At 41.3% G+C, this 16,652-nt stretch overlaps 1 protein-coding gene across 21 annotated transcripts in view; it reads right to left on the minus strand.

Annotated features, from left to right (window-relative positions):
- Window positions 1-16,652, minus strand: part of rims2a (regulating synaptic membrane exocytosis 2a) — a 117,885-nt gene that overhangs the window by 79,526 nt on the left and 21,707 nt on the right. For 18 of the 21 annotated variants that reach the window (XM_044034576.1, XM_044034583.1, XM_044034581.1 and 15 more), the window contains 3 exons: window positions 15,595-15,805; window positions 14,940-14,951; window positions 4,422-4,714 (listed from right to left, as the gene is read on the minus strand). In XM_044034576.1, the coding sequence (XP_043890511.1) occupies window positions 4,422-4,714; window positions 14,940-14,951; window positions 15,595-15,805 (516 nt within the window). Of the gene's footprint in view, window positions 1-4,421; window positions 4,715-9,548; window positions 9,994-14,939; window positions 14,952-15,594; window positions 15,806-16,652 lie in introns of those variants that run through there. The other 3 variants (XM_044034585.1, XM_044034582.1, XM_044034586.1) reach the window with 2 other exon arrangements.

Raw genomic sequence — 16,652 nt, forward strand, 5'->3', positions numbered from 1 at the left:
AAAGTGTCCTTAGATGAGACGCATTCCGCCGAGCGGGATCCTGTGGTCATATTGCTTCGGACCTGAAGCGAGGAAAGGGAGGTAGTGCCGGTAACGTGGCTTTTCCTCTGCTCGCTGTTGAAAAAATCTCCTCTCGGTGCACCGAAGGAAGCAGAGGAGCGCCGGGACGAGAGGAGAGAAAAGGGAGCATCTTATACAGCAACCAGCAGCAGCAGCAGAAGAAGCAGCATCGCTTACCGGCGAATCAGCTGCTGCCTCACACTCAACTCATATTTCCAGTCGCCTATGAAGAGAACACACTGGCTCTAACACACACACACACACACACACACACAATGGGGCTGATATGCAATCGTGCGCACTCTGTGCCATATCTCTTCATCTTCTATCATGCACTCTTTGGAGCGCGCGCAGCAGCAGATAGAGCACAATACAATAAAGCGAAGAGAGGCGATGCTGTCGTCAGGCCTTTTTTTTTCCTCCTCTCTCTCCCTCTCTTTTATATCCGATATCTGACTTCAGAGCATCAGCTCGTCATCAGTAATAAAGGAAGACAGTCCTAATATATCTGAAAGGATGCGTGTGTCTGTCTGTGAGGAAAGGGCACACATAAAGGGGGTGGGGGGTTCCCCAAGGACCACTTACTTATTTAATTAATGGGGTTTTTCCATTTTATTCAGTCAGTGCTTGTGTGCGTGTCACTGTGATCAGCTGAAAAGCACCAAGAGAGGAGCAAGGCAGTTCCTTAAAGCTGCTGATACTGAGAGGTGAGTGTTGTTTAAGGGGACGTTCACAGTCTGCATGGAGAACACTGAGCGTTGCTGCACTTTTCTGGAGGTTTTCCTACAGCAGGGCAGGGAAAACTTGGCCTGATGTACTTGCAAGAACGACATGTGTAGTAAATTCAAATTATTGATGCTAGCCCACAAAGTGCTTCATGGGTCTGCTCCCACCCTCTTCAATGCTCTCATAAAGGCTTACGTTACCCCTCGACTACTCCGTTCATCAAAGGATTGTCGTCTGGTTGTGCCAACACCCGGCAAAAGAATCCAGTCGTTGGGCTGACCTACCGAGCGCTACCAGAACAGGGGGTGTCCCTGTCTATCTTCAAGAAGTTCTTGAAAACCCAGCTCTTCCAAGCACTTACCTTACCCCCTCCCCTTCCCTGCACGATGTCCTTCTGCACTTGGATCCACCTCTGCACTCTCACCCTCTGTCAGTCCACTGTTCCTATCTAGTGGATTTCTTTGCAAGACTTCTTCTTCTATGTAGCTTATTCCCACATCTGCTAAATGCTTAAATGTAAATCTAAATGTAGTAGAATTGTGATCATGTTAACACTGTAATGGTCAACTGTTATTTAAGGTCCAACATGTAAAATGTAGGCGGGTTTATTGACAGAAATTGAATACACGGACGCAGGGATTAGGATGCATTCCTACCAAAGAACAAGAGAACAATGCTACAGCAATATTACTTCTTCTGTTGTCAACATGTTCTTCACATGCGGTTCCAAAATCTGGGCCCGCCCTCCCTGCCACACTTGGGAAAGGTTAAACACGGTCTGTTGCACTCTCAAGCCTCACCACTAGATGTCACTCATCCTTACACACTGGACCTTTCTGACATTACATTTAGCAATTGCAGGTTAAATCTTCAAAATTTCCAAATGACATTAGTAAGTGGTGTCACCACATCACCTACAATATGTTACTCAGCAAATGAAACAGCCCTTTTAGCAGCAGTCGTTCTGACTACAATATTGTGCGACAAGCATTTTAACATTATCGATGGCTCTCTACTACACAGGGGTCCCAGTGAGCCAGCATGCACAACACCAGCACCCGGAAACCGACGCAGCAGAATGCAGTTCAGCCATCATTCAGTCTATTATTCACACCTGATGCCAACACGTCTTCCTTGAAAACAAACTATTGCTGAGATGTGGGGATGTTACGAGCAGTAGAGTAAAGAGTAAGAGTAAAACATACAAATATTTAGCATTAATGTTGTTACCCAAAGTTTCCAAAATCCAATGTGCACAGCTATAATAATCATCATTTCAGGTGTGGCCCTCTTGGGTTTCAGATCTAAATAAGTGGTTAAAATAATTTGAGTTAAACTGAGGATTTTAAAACGCAATGATGAAATGAACTGGACTAGGCCGGATGTCCTGATGTTCTGCTCTACCATTTTTAGCAGGTCTAACATTTTTCTTGACTGGCTGAATGTGTTAAAAATGCAGATTCTGGGGGGTTCCTCCAATGCATTTAATCCAATCCCAATGTAATCGTTGTTTCATCAGCCTCAACCCAACACTACAGCTGTCCCAGTGTATCTGCGTGACACCTCTGAGACCAAGATAAATAAGAAACCCTCCCAAGTTATTTCTTCTTATAAACAGAATGTCAGCTTTTCCCTCCTCCTCTCTTCAACAGAACACGTCCGGGAGTTAATTTAAACATTCTTTAAGATTAATGAAAGTGAGTTTTGGTGTTTATGCAGTGGGGTGCTATTTATGGACTTGCTGCGATCCATCATCAGCATTATCCCAAATTTTCAGGCAGCCAGTTTCCTGTTGTGTCACTGCAAATGTGGGCAATGCCAAAGCAAGAATCCCTCCCCTACCATATCCATCTCTTATATGGCATGCAATCAATTAATGTACAGCGGGGTGGGGGCCACTGAAAGGAGGGGTCTGATCTAAAATCAGTCTGATTATGATCATCAAAGAGAAGATGGTTAATGATCTAAGAAATAAAATCTCTCTATCCTATAGAGTTTTTATAGGTTTACACCACTGAAGTGTTTACTACACAATGTTGTTACAGACATGCTACTGTGGGGTTTGTATAATGAATGGAAGGAGGATACAGTTTAACCTTGTTTGGGGAAACGATGTCTATTTTGGGGTTCTAGCAATGCTTTTGTGTAAGAGAGGCAAGGTTGAGTTGGTTTGGTCACGTGCTGAGTGAGGGGGATAGTGGCTATAGTGGACAAAGGGTGTGGAAGATGGAGCTGCCGGGCAGGAGGAAAAAAGAGGAAGACCTCAAAGGAAGTTCACGGGTGTTGTAAAGGAGGACATGAGGACAGTTGGTGTAACAGAAGAGGGCACAAGGAATAGGACAAGGTGGAGGAATATGATCCACTGTGGCAATCCAAAAAAGGGAAAAATGTTTCTGTGAATGTGTTATCGCGGCCATTACGCTGTAAAAAAAAAACTCACGTATGAACACACGCACTCAGTGCTGGTTAATGGACGGCAGCTCCGCCATGATACAAACATCCAAACATCCATTTGGATCAAAATATTAGGCAATTAAAGCAAACACAGCTCTCCCATTACTATTGGTGTCTCTAATAAGAAGTGAACACAAAGTTGCTATGACACAGAGAGAGGACACACCCTAACCAATGAATTATGTCAAAGTACACTGTGTGAACAGGCTTCAGACAATGGGGAATGTAATCCAACAAGGGAAGCATAGAAGAGGAACATTGGGTATATATACACAGTAGATACACAGCACCACCTTCTCCTTGAATCCAGGATTCAAGCTACCATAAAAGCTCCAACATGTAGATGCATGGACGGAATAGTCTTACTGCCCGGCTTTCTGCTGCGAAGATAAATTACAGAGTGCATACTTTCTAACTATAAGCTCTCTTTAGAGGAGGAGAAAAAGAGGTAGGAGCCCCCATGTGGACATTAAAGTAACTGCCTTACTTCACATCACCGTCAAGAAATAAGCAACCAGGCACAGCGTGTCTTTGTCGTCTTTGTCATTTAAGAGTTTTCTCCTCAGAGTGGACAAACGGATCCCAATGTGCCGAATCCTAATTAGTCCTGTTTTTGCTTCATCTTTAAGGTTCGCTGTCTGCGTGTCCAAACTGGATTACAATCATCCCTAATGACAAAGCAGTGACTCAAGTTTAACACAAACAAAACAGGTTTCCCCCTCACGGGAAAAGATGGTGTGAATCACTGTGAGCACTCTCTAGCAGCCGGCCAGGCCAGCTGAGCTTGGCCCGCAAAGCGACTGTGTTCATACGTGTTGGTGGTGCTGTTGTATTGTACGAGTGAGTGTGGAAAAGAAAGCGAGTGAGTGGGTGGATGACTGTTGTAGAATTGCTGAGTTAGTGCCAGATACAATATCTGTGTCTCTGTCTCCTTTATAGGCCTCATGGGCTCCATGTACAAGCAGTTTTATGTGGGACCTTGACTGTCTTGCGAGGAGACACTGCTTTTATGCCGGGCCTGAATCACTGTTCTGGATTACAGTGTCATAGATCAGTTCTAATTCTAAAAGACTCTTATGGCGTCTGCATTAAACGGCGTTAAAATTATTAGGAGTCATACATCGTGATGCAACAACCCATATGGAGCCTGAGGTGTGTGCAGTGTTTTTTTTTGTACTCACCGGTCTATGGATCCGTCACCTGGTCCCGAGTACCTCAGCCCTGACCCGTTGTCGAGGGACCCCTGTCTAGGCAGGAGCCCACTGCGAGGTCTGCTTCTGTCTGACGCTGGTGTTAAGTCCCCTGAGGCTCCCTGGTAGGGGTACAGCGAAGGGTCCTGCAGTTTGGCCTTCTTCCCCTGTGGCCCGCCCTCAAACACGCCCCGCACCTGACCAGGCCCCGAGCCATAGAACCATGCCCCCGACTTGGTGAGGATTTCTTGTTGTTTTCGGCACAAGTTGCATACCCACATAACCTGCGTTTCAGAGAATAGCAAGTGTTAATGTGTGAACATTGAAAGTTGTTCTTTTTTTTTTTTTTAACGTAGCCTAAAATGAGATGCAATGACATGATTAGTGTGTTATGTAGTTCTTTCACATAACTGTGAGGCATATTGCTGGTGGAAAATCTTCATCCGGGATATAAAAAAAAAAAAGGTTTTAAAATTCAAACAATTAAAAAAATCAGCAAAATTGGGCTTTGCCTTTCACCCCACAGTTATAATATTCATAAACAGACAATTCATATTGATGAAGAGGATGATTAAAAATGATGTATTTCACACATGCAGCAGCCTTTAATAGTGTTGAAGGTAACACGATCTTGGTTCAGTTCTATAATTATTGCGCCTGTGAGTCCATATAGCCTTTTTGTTGATTTTCTTTCTATTTTAAATTAGACATTCTAAAGTTTCCATCCTGCACATGATATCATTTTTCACACATACATTACTATTAACCCTAATTTTGTTCTTTTTTTTCCATACACTGCAACGTCACCTGAGGACTGTACAGTAAGTAGAGGTTATGTAATTGGTGTTAATGCACTATGGTAAGATAACTGGAAAGGAAAAGCAACATTTGAGCTCTACGAGGGCCAGAGAGATTGAGGCTTTTACTGCTCTGTGATGTTGTGCCTTTATCTCCTCCTCACTGCAGCTCCAACAGCCAGCTCACCACATTGGTCTCATAAATCGAGGGGCAGACAGGAGCCCTGATCACCATAAACACAAACACACACACACACACACTCAGTCAGTCTTCAGCCTGGAGTGTCACACCACCACCACCAGTCATCATGTGTGACACTCCAGGTGACCACACCTGCCTCGTGAGCAACCTAAAGTGATATCTAAGTGTTTACGAGAGGACCTGGAACATACCAAATGATTGACAGGCCAGACGGCCAGCAGTGCAGCCAAGAGCTACTGCAACCCCCACAAGCCACCCCCACCCCACACTACATTCCCCTGCCTTTACAGCTCCAGTGCTGAGTCAGTGCATTACCATTATTAGTGCAAGCAGAGGCCCTGGATAGTGCCTCACCCACTGTTAGTCAAAGTGTAGCTTGCCTTGTTTTTCACTTTTGAGCCGTGAATCACACAAAGAATTGACTGATAGCGAGTTAAAGAAGTAACAGACACACAAACGCACAGTTCAGTCTGGCTCAGTCATCGTGTCTGTTCAGGGGCGGTAAATCTGCTAGAGATTTGAGACACTGACCTAGTAACTTACTTATTAGTTTGTTAGAACAGGACACATGCAAAATCTGGGAAGGAGTTCATGATTACACATTTCTTAAACTACAAGTGCACAGTGTGGTTGGTAGGATTATAACATTAAACATTCTAACGTTCCCCTATTGTGTGCATATGAGTGATTTGAAAGATAGAAAACTAGATCATTTGGCAAAAAATGTTTGGAAAAAGACAATTCAATTAGTTATTCTGTGGGAAAACTCTAAGGAATGCAAAAACGTAGAAACAAGTGCCCTTCGATGATTGGTTTATGTTTGTTTGTGTACTGGAGGGTAGTTTAGGCAATTCTCCTTCATATTCTCATAGAACTTATATTGTCTTTTTGTGTGTTTTTTTATTATATGTGGAAATACATAATTGTATTATAAATGCTTTTATGTGCTCTTAAAAATATATATACAAACAGCAAGAATCACCTGTGCACAATGAACACAAAGAGCAAAAAAAAAGGGGGTTCACACACACACATCATGTACTGGTGTGATGTGATATTGACATACAAGGCATTTATGACCAGCCATCAATGTTACAGATGGGCTGTAAGTGAGCTGACACACAATGGAGCAGGGAGGCTACAAATTGTGCTTTATGTGTCCCAGAGGAGTGGAACCAGTGAGGCCATGACTGCCTCTTTATCTGGGGTCACGCGCAGAGCTCTGCAGTGAACCATGAGTCATCAGCCGAGACCCTAGAGCTACCAAGGCCAGTTTTCCTGCTAATAACCACACATCACTTCCTGTACCTGGATTTTACACATATGTACACGTGTGTAGTGGCTAGAGACAACTTCTAAATGTTTATAGCAATTTCTATAATCCAATCTAATCAATGAACGGTTAACTAACAGAAAAGTTCTCCTTCTTCAGCGACGACTGCAGCTGGTGACTTACATTTTGACTCCAGCAAACTGCAATTTACATACAGTCAGTTGCCGTGCAACTCGGTGGTCTGCCAATAACAATTAACCACATTTTCTAGGTTCTAATAGCATATTTGTATTAAAAAAAACATGCACACATTAACGTCCAGTAAATGTAAAGCGAGCTGAGCCTCAAATATCAATGTGTGGGTTTGGATTTGCACTTTGGAACTGGATATTTATGCAGTATATTAGACAAAAGTAAGGAAAATGTCACAGCCAATGCTTTAATACTATCTCCAAAACATGGTCTGTGTAATAAATACAGCCTTGATTTTTAATTGATGATAGAGCACTTTGGTGAGTGAGATCTGAAGGGTTTCAAACGTCTATATCACACAAGGCTTTTATAGATGTTTATCATTTGACAGAAAGGTATGTGGAATACGAATTTCAGGCTAGGACGAGGAAAAAGACTAAGGGTAAGGATGAGGAATGGATAGATTAGATTTAGGAATATCAATTAGATTAGACTTTGATTCATGTGGTTTCAAACTACAGTATGCTCTTCACCAATGCCTCAGATCTTGGAAATAACCTAAATTCAAGGAAAACACTAATACTGCTTTATCACAGTAGTAACAAAAAAAAGTGAAAGTAACAGAAACCTATAACACATTCACACACACACACACACACACACTTTGGTTTAGCTCCTCACAGCTGAGCACAGGAAATGAGTTTGGGGGCTGCGGGCCTGAGGCAGGGCCATTTTTTTTTTCCTTGGTTCGCACACATCATAGTCATTGAACGTGCAGCTAAAAATAGAAAGCTAAAAACCTCCTCTATCACTCGCTGCAAAACAGCAGGAAGATACATATGCTATTAAACGTGCTATAGGCTGTTTACCGAGGCGGTGAATGAATAAAACACCCAGCGCCATGGGATCAATAAATAATTTCCTGTCAAATATTTTCTATTTAGAACTGAGGTTGTTTTCATTGATACCAGAAAAAATGTGATCTTACAACAACAACAGAAAAATGGGCTTGCAATACAAAACACAGCAAATCATGCACTACGTCAAAGGATGTAAATGAACAACAGCTTACAGCCATCTATGGCAAAATGATGTGGGCAATGTCGCCTGTCACATAATGATAATGTCATCTACATTTTGAGGAGAACAGCTCTGTGCTGTGCTGCGTAATATACTGAACACATCAGAAAATAATACAGTAGGCACTCTCTGGTGATGTAGATTACGTGTTCCCCCGGTTATTTTTTTTGTCGGCTCCATTCAAAATGTTTCCTGGAGAAGTCATACACACACACACTCGGAGACGAAGCGGCTGGATTTGCAGGGAAGAGAGAGCACTGAGCTCTCTCTTGTGGCCGCTAAACTGCACTACAGCGTTAATTCACAGAGGCTCCAGAGTGAATCAGCACTATCTTTCAAGGCGCAGCGCAGTCTGTGTACGAATGGAAACTTTAACATTAAATGAAATTAATGACATTTTCTGCACTGATTCATCTCATCTTAATTCATTCATTCATTCATTCATTCATAATGGCATGTGTCACATTACTGCTAAATGACGTCACAGGAGGCCCTTGATACATTTCAAGTAGAAACTGTCACCACTGCCTCATTAATACTGTGTCAGAGTTAAAATAAAGGATGTGAGCGTCATGGTGGCATCATCCAACGTAATCATGACCTCTATGCTTTAAAATGCCTTTGTTTCCTCTCTCACACACACACACACACACTGCCTTGAATCAGTGATTCTAATAAAGACAAAAAAAAAAGCTGACGTGAAGCAGAGAGAGATGGCACATGCTGCAATATTCATGTGGTGGTAAATGAAATGTCATAGGTATCATATTGCCTCGGTGTTTCTCTCCTTTACCTGAACTGAGGTGAACTGGACCACTCATTAAAGACTCATTGTTCGGGAGAGTGGAGTGTCCCTCTGAACATCCTAGTCTGGACCGAGTCCAGATTACGCACACATGCAGGGATCAAGGGTACTTATTATACAATCCGGAGCAAAGCACTGTCACAGCTGCACAGTGTGCAATGATAATGCACACCAGACATTTAATAATGCACATTTATATCAAAGCTGACTTCCTAGATGAGAGAGTCTCCTCTATAACACCACAAAATAAATCAAGTAATAATAGCAATAAAGGCTGTGTATAAAGCAAGACTTTTGCATTTTGGTTTGATTCATTATAGGCGGCCAATGGGAGTGAAAGGGGAGGCCTGTATTCACATGCTCAAACACTGGCTGCACGTGGTGAATTACATTTTAATGAGCTTCTAATTTTAGTTTGCGCGCCAGTAATAATAATAATAGACTTAATAAATATTTAAGTTCCTTGTTTGAAGTTAAGGGACAGAGAGGAAGGGGGGGAGAGACTATCCAAAATATGGTCGATGTCTGTCAGAATCACAATCCCCTCCCCATCAACATCACTGTAGGGTTTGTTTTTTTTTGGACAGATATGATACGATGTCAGTAAAAATAAATCAATGATCATAATCCTTTTTCTTTTCTTTTTTTGGAGAAAACAATGACAACAGCAGTCTATATATAGATTCCTGCCGAAATGGGTGACATTTCTGACAAGAAAAAAATAAATAAAAACGCGATGCATTCACAGTCTCATGCTCGTTCGTCTTACCCATGGTGTCTCTGGTAGAAAACGGAATCCCTGTGCGGAAAAATCGCCGTTAATAAGTCCCTTAAAAACGTGCGCTGACGTCTGTCTGCGGCTCCCGAGAACGAAGGAAGTGCTCCGACCTTCAGCACCGCGGACAGCTCCGTGTCCAGACACAAGGCTGCGTGTCGGACAGCGGCGTCTGAAAACACCGTGAAGGTTACACGGAGCGGCCACTCAGTCCAGTCCAATCCAACACCAACAATATAATCCAGTGCCTCTATAAACAGAGCGGTTACACAATCCGAAGACCTACATTTATTATATTATGAGAGAAACCGCGGGGAGGAAGAACAAAAAAAAACCCAGACTCAATGTCAGTAAAGGTCTACAAGCAGGAGACGAAACGTGTGAGACTAACAGCAGCGCGTTTAAATCACGTTTGCCAACACGCACCGCTGCCTGCCTTCAGTTCATCTGTAACACACACACAGAGTCAGGTCTGTGCTGGAATTGATAGAGAGACTCATTACACATGCGGCGCGTCCCAGCTCTGCTCCACGCGCACCGTCCAATGGCAAGATGGAGAAACGCGACTGTGCAGGGAAAACGGACACGGGTTCTTTTTTCTCTCTGTGAGAAGCGCACATTGTCATCTCACTGTCTTCACCACTGTCCAAATCTATATCCCAAAAACAGCCTTCATATATACATATATATATATACACAGATATATACATATATATATATAAATACATATACATATATATATATAAATACATATACATATATATATATATATATATATATATATATATATATATATATATATATATATATATATATATATATATATATATATAAAGCTCCCTCTATATGGAACCATTACATTTTCACTAAAGTTAATCTTTCTGGCTGTTCTGAAATCCCACATCTGCTTATCGGATTAATTGTAGATTATATCACAGCTTCAGTGAATGTTAACTCACCACTGATCACTTTCCCTGACAGTGCAATCATTAATGAATCATCATTCTTTTATCCTGTTTGATAATGAAAGTCTGATTGTGTGATACTTGTTTTTGTTGTTATTTTGTCTGTTCTGTGTGTGTGTTTGTTGTTGTATTATTCACTTGTCTCTTTCCCTGTCATTTTTTTCTTTCTATATTTCTTATTTTTAGGACTCCAACTCGAGTTTATCTGGGGGGTTTTCTAAGAATTTATTGAGATTTCATTTTAACCTATACAACATGCAACAACAAAATGATGACCCATGATTCTAAACACAAAATAAAAACAAAACAGACAAACAAGCTCAACTTCACTCAAAACAGGTTACGACTAAATAAACAAATAAACATATCATAAACATAAAGCATAAAGGTCTACAACTTCACCTCCACTAGCTAAAAAATCAATAGACAAACAAGCTGCACAATGGACAGGAAGAAAGAAATAACAGAAAAACATGTAGTCACACAACCAGATTTAAAAGGTTTGTCAAATTTCACCCCATATGGTTTCATGCTAATTCAATGTTTGATTACAGATCTCTAGACTAAATTCCAAATAGAATTATTTCACACTATGTCTCACCAACTCTGATCTTTAATAACACACAAGACATAACAACCTTTTATACCATGACAACATGGTATAAAAGGCGTTTTCTCTTCATGGTGCTTCAGGAGCACGAGATCATGTGACCACGAGTCACAAAGTGTGAATGAGAGTGCAGGCTGCATCCACATGGTGTGGGAATAGAGTGTCTCAAAATAACAACTGGAAATGGTTACAGAGTGGGCCAAAAATAGCTCCAAAACGAATGATCAGCCATATGATTAAAATGTATTTGTCATTCTTCTATGAAAAAATGAATTTGTTACTGACCTTTAGAGTTACCTTTAATGCCTACTTCAAATGGATGCCCACCTTCTTATAGCGTTGTTAAGCAAGTCACCTGTCACGTTTTATCATAGTACCCATTAACACCACTGCTTAATGAAGCAAGCAGTAAAACCATAATAAAACACTGCTGCCATTAGCCTTTACTGGAGCCTCAACGTGTTAATAATAATGATGTTTGGGCAGTTTAAAAAAAAAAACAAAAAAAAACGCATAAACAATTAACTGGCACTTTAAAATTTCAATAATTGTAATTGCCTTCTACTTGATTTTCTTAAAAACTCTCCATCTTCTTTTATCAGTATAAGACAGGCAGAATGTTCTTGTATCAGGGGAAATACAGGTAACAGTGCCATTATAGCACGTTTTAAAAAAGTCCTTGAACAGCCAGTTTGCAAATGCACAGTTGTGCATCTTTCGAGGCAAACATTAAAAAAAAATCTCAACCACAGCTCGAAATAATGTCGACTGTAGACTGAGCCGCACATTTTCAAGCTACAATATCCATTTCATTTTGAGGAGCCTGAAATTTCACCAAATCATTTTCTGGGCATTTAACTCTACAGTATGAAGACATGTAGGTATAAGGTACAGTGTCATGATGCTAATGATCTCTGTGGTGCTGTTAGGGACTATATTATATTTTACTGCACCAACATGACGTTCACGAGGATCACACTGTCCCGACTCGCATAAACTAAAAATACACAACATGTGCGGCTGTATACATCACTCTGCTGTCCTTCCCCCGTCTGCTTTACAACAGAGACGTTGAGGGTTCCCGAGAAGAACATGTAACATCTTCAGGAGTTGCTTTAATCACAAATGACTTCCTCCCCGGAGACGGTCCATTCCTGAGGCCCCTTTTGAAGCCACATCAGAGGAAACGATGTGAAGCAGCGACTCCAAAGACTTCACATCGGTGACACACAGTTTATCTACATCAAAGGCATTTTATATTTCCCATGCCCCCAAAAGCCACTTATGCTTCCAGTATCTACAGTCGAGCCTAAGCTACCTGGCACTCTTGATGGTGCCACTACATCTGTCAAAGCTTGTGTTTCTTAGCTTTTGAAAATCTCAGTCTCTCTATATCATATTCCAGCGCACCACAGGCCTGATAGCCAGACACAGAGAGACGTGTAAATATTCAATGGTGTTTCACAGAACAAGATCTCTCTCGCCACTGCTGTCACCATCTGTGAGAGAGGGAAAGAGTAGACGCATGGAAAAAGAACAGATTTCACCACCACCACCTCTTTCACTGACACACGGTTTCAAAATGTGGTGCCTTCGTTGGTGGCAGAGAAACCAAAGAGCAAACTCATTAGCAAAAACATCACAAGACTCATGGCGGGCCAAACTAACAACAAAAGCCCTCTAGAGTCTTCACTGTTGACTTATTATAATATATATAATTATCAGATACCACAGTCACGGCCCAAACAACAACCTTCTAATTTCTGTACTTGTACCATTTCTTTGTCAAAGTGTCCAGATAAACATTTCAGTGACGTATTAATGTGAAATGTACATAATGAATTGAAAAATAACTGTCTAATAACTGACTTCAACCAACCCAAGTCTCCAAATGCTCAGTAATCTAATCACATCGTGATCTCCTTACAGATGTGTATATAAAAAAAATAAATAAATAAGAAGAATTTAAGTCCAACAACTAAAACTTTTTAGATCTATTTTATTCAAACAACAAAAAGGAATCTCAGATTTTATTTTGTTTCAGCCTGATATAGGACTAGTACCAAAATATTGCAAATAAACGTTTCAGTACAAGTTAGTGTACAGGGTATTTTGTATGCTGTGTGCATCGCGTCTCATCTCACCTAAAATTTCTCACCCACACCTACACTGGTCCCTGCTGACTGCAGTCGACAGTCCCCGTCAGTCCTGATACAGTTATCAGTGTATATGATAATACATAATGTGTATGTCTCACCTCTTCATTTCCACCCTGGTTCTCTTTTCCCCTGACTGACCTCATCTTCTCAACACTGAACCCTCCCCTCCCTCTGGTGAAGATACATCTACAGTATAATGCAAATGTCATGACATACTGTAGATTTTTATCTCATCCTACAGCTCTGCAGCGTCCTGACATGACATCACTCGATCAGGGTCAGAGTGTGTGGCCCACGATATGTGCACAGGTGACCCTGAGTGACAGCAGGAAAGGCTACCACGAGGTAAATAGTGGGCATTACCTCTGAGGCACATCCCATGGCCTCGCTGCCAGTGCCCCATCACCATCCATCGCCAGCCTGCTGCCACTGCTATTACTCAAGACCATCTGTAGAACACGGTAACTGATCTCCTAGCTATTATCTACCAGGGGACAATGGCAGCCTGCCTGTACAACTCAAGTGGGCAACAGAAGAGAGAGGTCTCTCCCAGTGTTTTCAACTGGGCAGTTGCATCGATGGAAAAGTGATAGTGTGCATCTCTGTCCTGTGTGTGTGGGCTCTCTGGACTGTATAGTTACTGCTCCAGTAGCTAAACATGAGCAGATTATAGTTGAGGCCACCATGGAAAATCTATGTTCTTCATGGACAATGATATGACCCCCCTATGATGTGTGTGCATCTAGCTGTTTTTGTGACTCTAAAGTTGATTAGTTAGTCGCACAGATATAGATCACCCCGGAGGGGATTCAATACAGACATCGACTCAGTCAATATAGCTTTTCTCTACATAATCTATACTGTTGTACATGTAGGACTATACTGTACGTGTATGATGGTAAGTTTGGATTGGGTGTGTTATTTTACTGATCTTTTAGCAAAGTCTGATTAGTTGAGCGACTTTTTAAAGTTACAGTAACTGTCTAAAGTTAATTTCATATATGATTGTAACAAATTCATGGTGATACAACTAAATCCAACATTAAAAGGGATAAATATTAATAAAAATGACTTGAACAATTTCTGTTTCTTGTCACATATAGTTTGTACACTTGAGTCAATTTTTCACATTGTCGACGGTGTAAGAGAAACAAACTACCGCCAGACACCAGTATGAAGCGTGGTCATCGTTGAACCACTGACAGTTATTACAAAATAATATTATATTATTCTAGATTTGCTTTACTGGCACATTAGTGTACCACTCCTCTCCTGTGTTTAAAGGAAAGCCTGTTTAACCACCAATATTGAGATTAAAGGGTGTACAAGGAAATCAGCTATTTATCGTTCATTATAATTTAGGTTATATCTTCAGCTTTGTTAAACGTCTTCTAAAGCCACACGAAAAAAAAAAATTCTTTAAATTTAATAAAAATCCTATTTATTTGTTAATTTATTGACTTTATTCTGTTTTGTTTCGTTTTTCAACAACAAACTCACAGGCGACCGAGGATATTTTTTGTCCTGAGTTTTCCATGTCACTGTTGGCTGCTGTATGTGTTTATACAGAGAGTACATCGTAGCATTCCCTGAACAATGCTAGTGTACAGACTGTGGTCTGTGGAGAAATGCAGAAAAAAGATTTGCTAACCACTTTGTCCTCCTGTTGCAATTCCATGAGAGCAGGAATGCAGCAGAAAGAGAAGAGGAAGACAGACAGGGGGGGTGGGGGGGTGGGGGTAGATTGTGGCACACAGATTGAGAATAGCATTAGCGGGTCCTGGTGGCATTTTCACATACTCTGACAGCGAGGGCTTGGATGAAATCAAATCACATAAAAACACTCAAGCTCATGATTCAAATTTAAGCACTATAACACTAAAAGCCCCGGCTTAGTCTGAGGGAAGGATTTGACAGAGGGTAGTTAAGCACTGGAGTGTCACATTATAGCAGCTTCCTTAATGGGGAAAGAAAAGGTGGAAGAGTTCCCTCCAGTGGTGACATTGAACAGCTGTAAGTTACAGTAAGCATGAACGTCAACACAACAGAATTAGAACACAAGCATGCAGAGGGACTGAGCTTCATTATCAGTAAAAAAAAATAAAAAATAAAAAATAAAACATTAGCGGCCATTAAAGACACAGTTGGTTCAATTCCCAGATTATGATTTCACTGCAATGTTTAATAACCTTGGATTTCAAAGAGTAGCATCAGGAGGACTTTGCCTGAGGACAGGACATCTGTATGTTTCTGCGTGCGCGCGCGTGTGTGTGTGTGTACGTGTCCAAGTTTGCAAGCGGCGTTACCTTATTTGACCGCAGAGACACTCGTCCTCCGCACCGAGCACAGAATTTCGTTTGGCAATATGAACAGAGGTGGCCACAGCCATCGGCAAACTTGGTTTTGTGGCATATCCCGCAGATTGGGGCTTCACTCTTCTGATCCTGAGCCTGCTTAGATTCATCTCCCATCTTCTTCACCTGCTCCTTATATGATTCGAATTGCTGGTGCAACTTCCTGTAAGGGAGGGAAGGACAGATATTACTAAAAGATAAGGCACCCATTAAAAAAAATAAAATGAATGTTTTGATTTTGATCGAATTTCCCTTGATGGTCACATTTATTAAAAAAACAACAACAAAAAAAACACACATTTTAAAGGCCGAGCATTTTACTGAGAGACACAACAATATCAATACATATTTCACTGTTACAGCAAACATTGCAAACAAATGCACATTTACAGCACTTGTGTCACCACCACCCCGGATCACATGTTTAATCCTTCTCTCAAAACTCGCCCCACAATAAGCTCCTGACAGCCGACTAACTGATTTAACCTCACACATGAGCAGTGAGTGAGATTTTAAAAGGAAAAGCAGATGCCGTGACCTCAGAAGCTCCAAAGATGAGCTCCCTCGATACAGCACCTCTCCTTAAACGGAGGAGGGGGGGAGTGGGGATCAAATTTGCTTTGCAAGTTCGAGAACATCACTTAATTCCACTTTCTCAGGTTCCCGTGCATTTAATGAATCATTTGCAACTGTGTTTCTATATCAGGAGAGTTGTAAACCGAGACAACAAAGCGCTATACTGTTAGATTATATTACTGATACTCACAATTAGCGTTTCTGTGTTGCGTGACTTTAATGAAATGTTGGTGGTCACACACAGTGAAACCCATCATCCTGTTTGTCTTTTACCAGTGTTTTACTCTTTGTGTCCTATAGATGGCCTCCTATACTGATGCATTACCCCTGATTAAAGCATAGATCCTTAACCGTTAACCATAAAGAGGCTACAGAAGAAAAAAAACCCTGCATGGACTCTTCGCATGCATTTTGTATGACACATGTCAATTGAG

Source organism: Solea senegalensis, linkage group LG9 (genome assembly GCF_019176455.1).
Source record: "Solea senegalensis isolate Sse05_10M linkage group LG9, IFAPA_SoseM_1, whole genome shotgun sequence".
Lineage (NCBI taxonomy): Eukaryota > Metazoa > Chordata > Actinopteri > Pleuronectiformes > Soleidae > Solea > Solea senegalensis.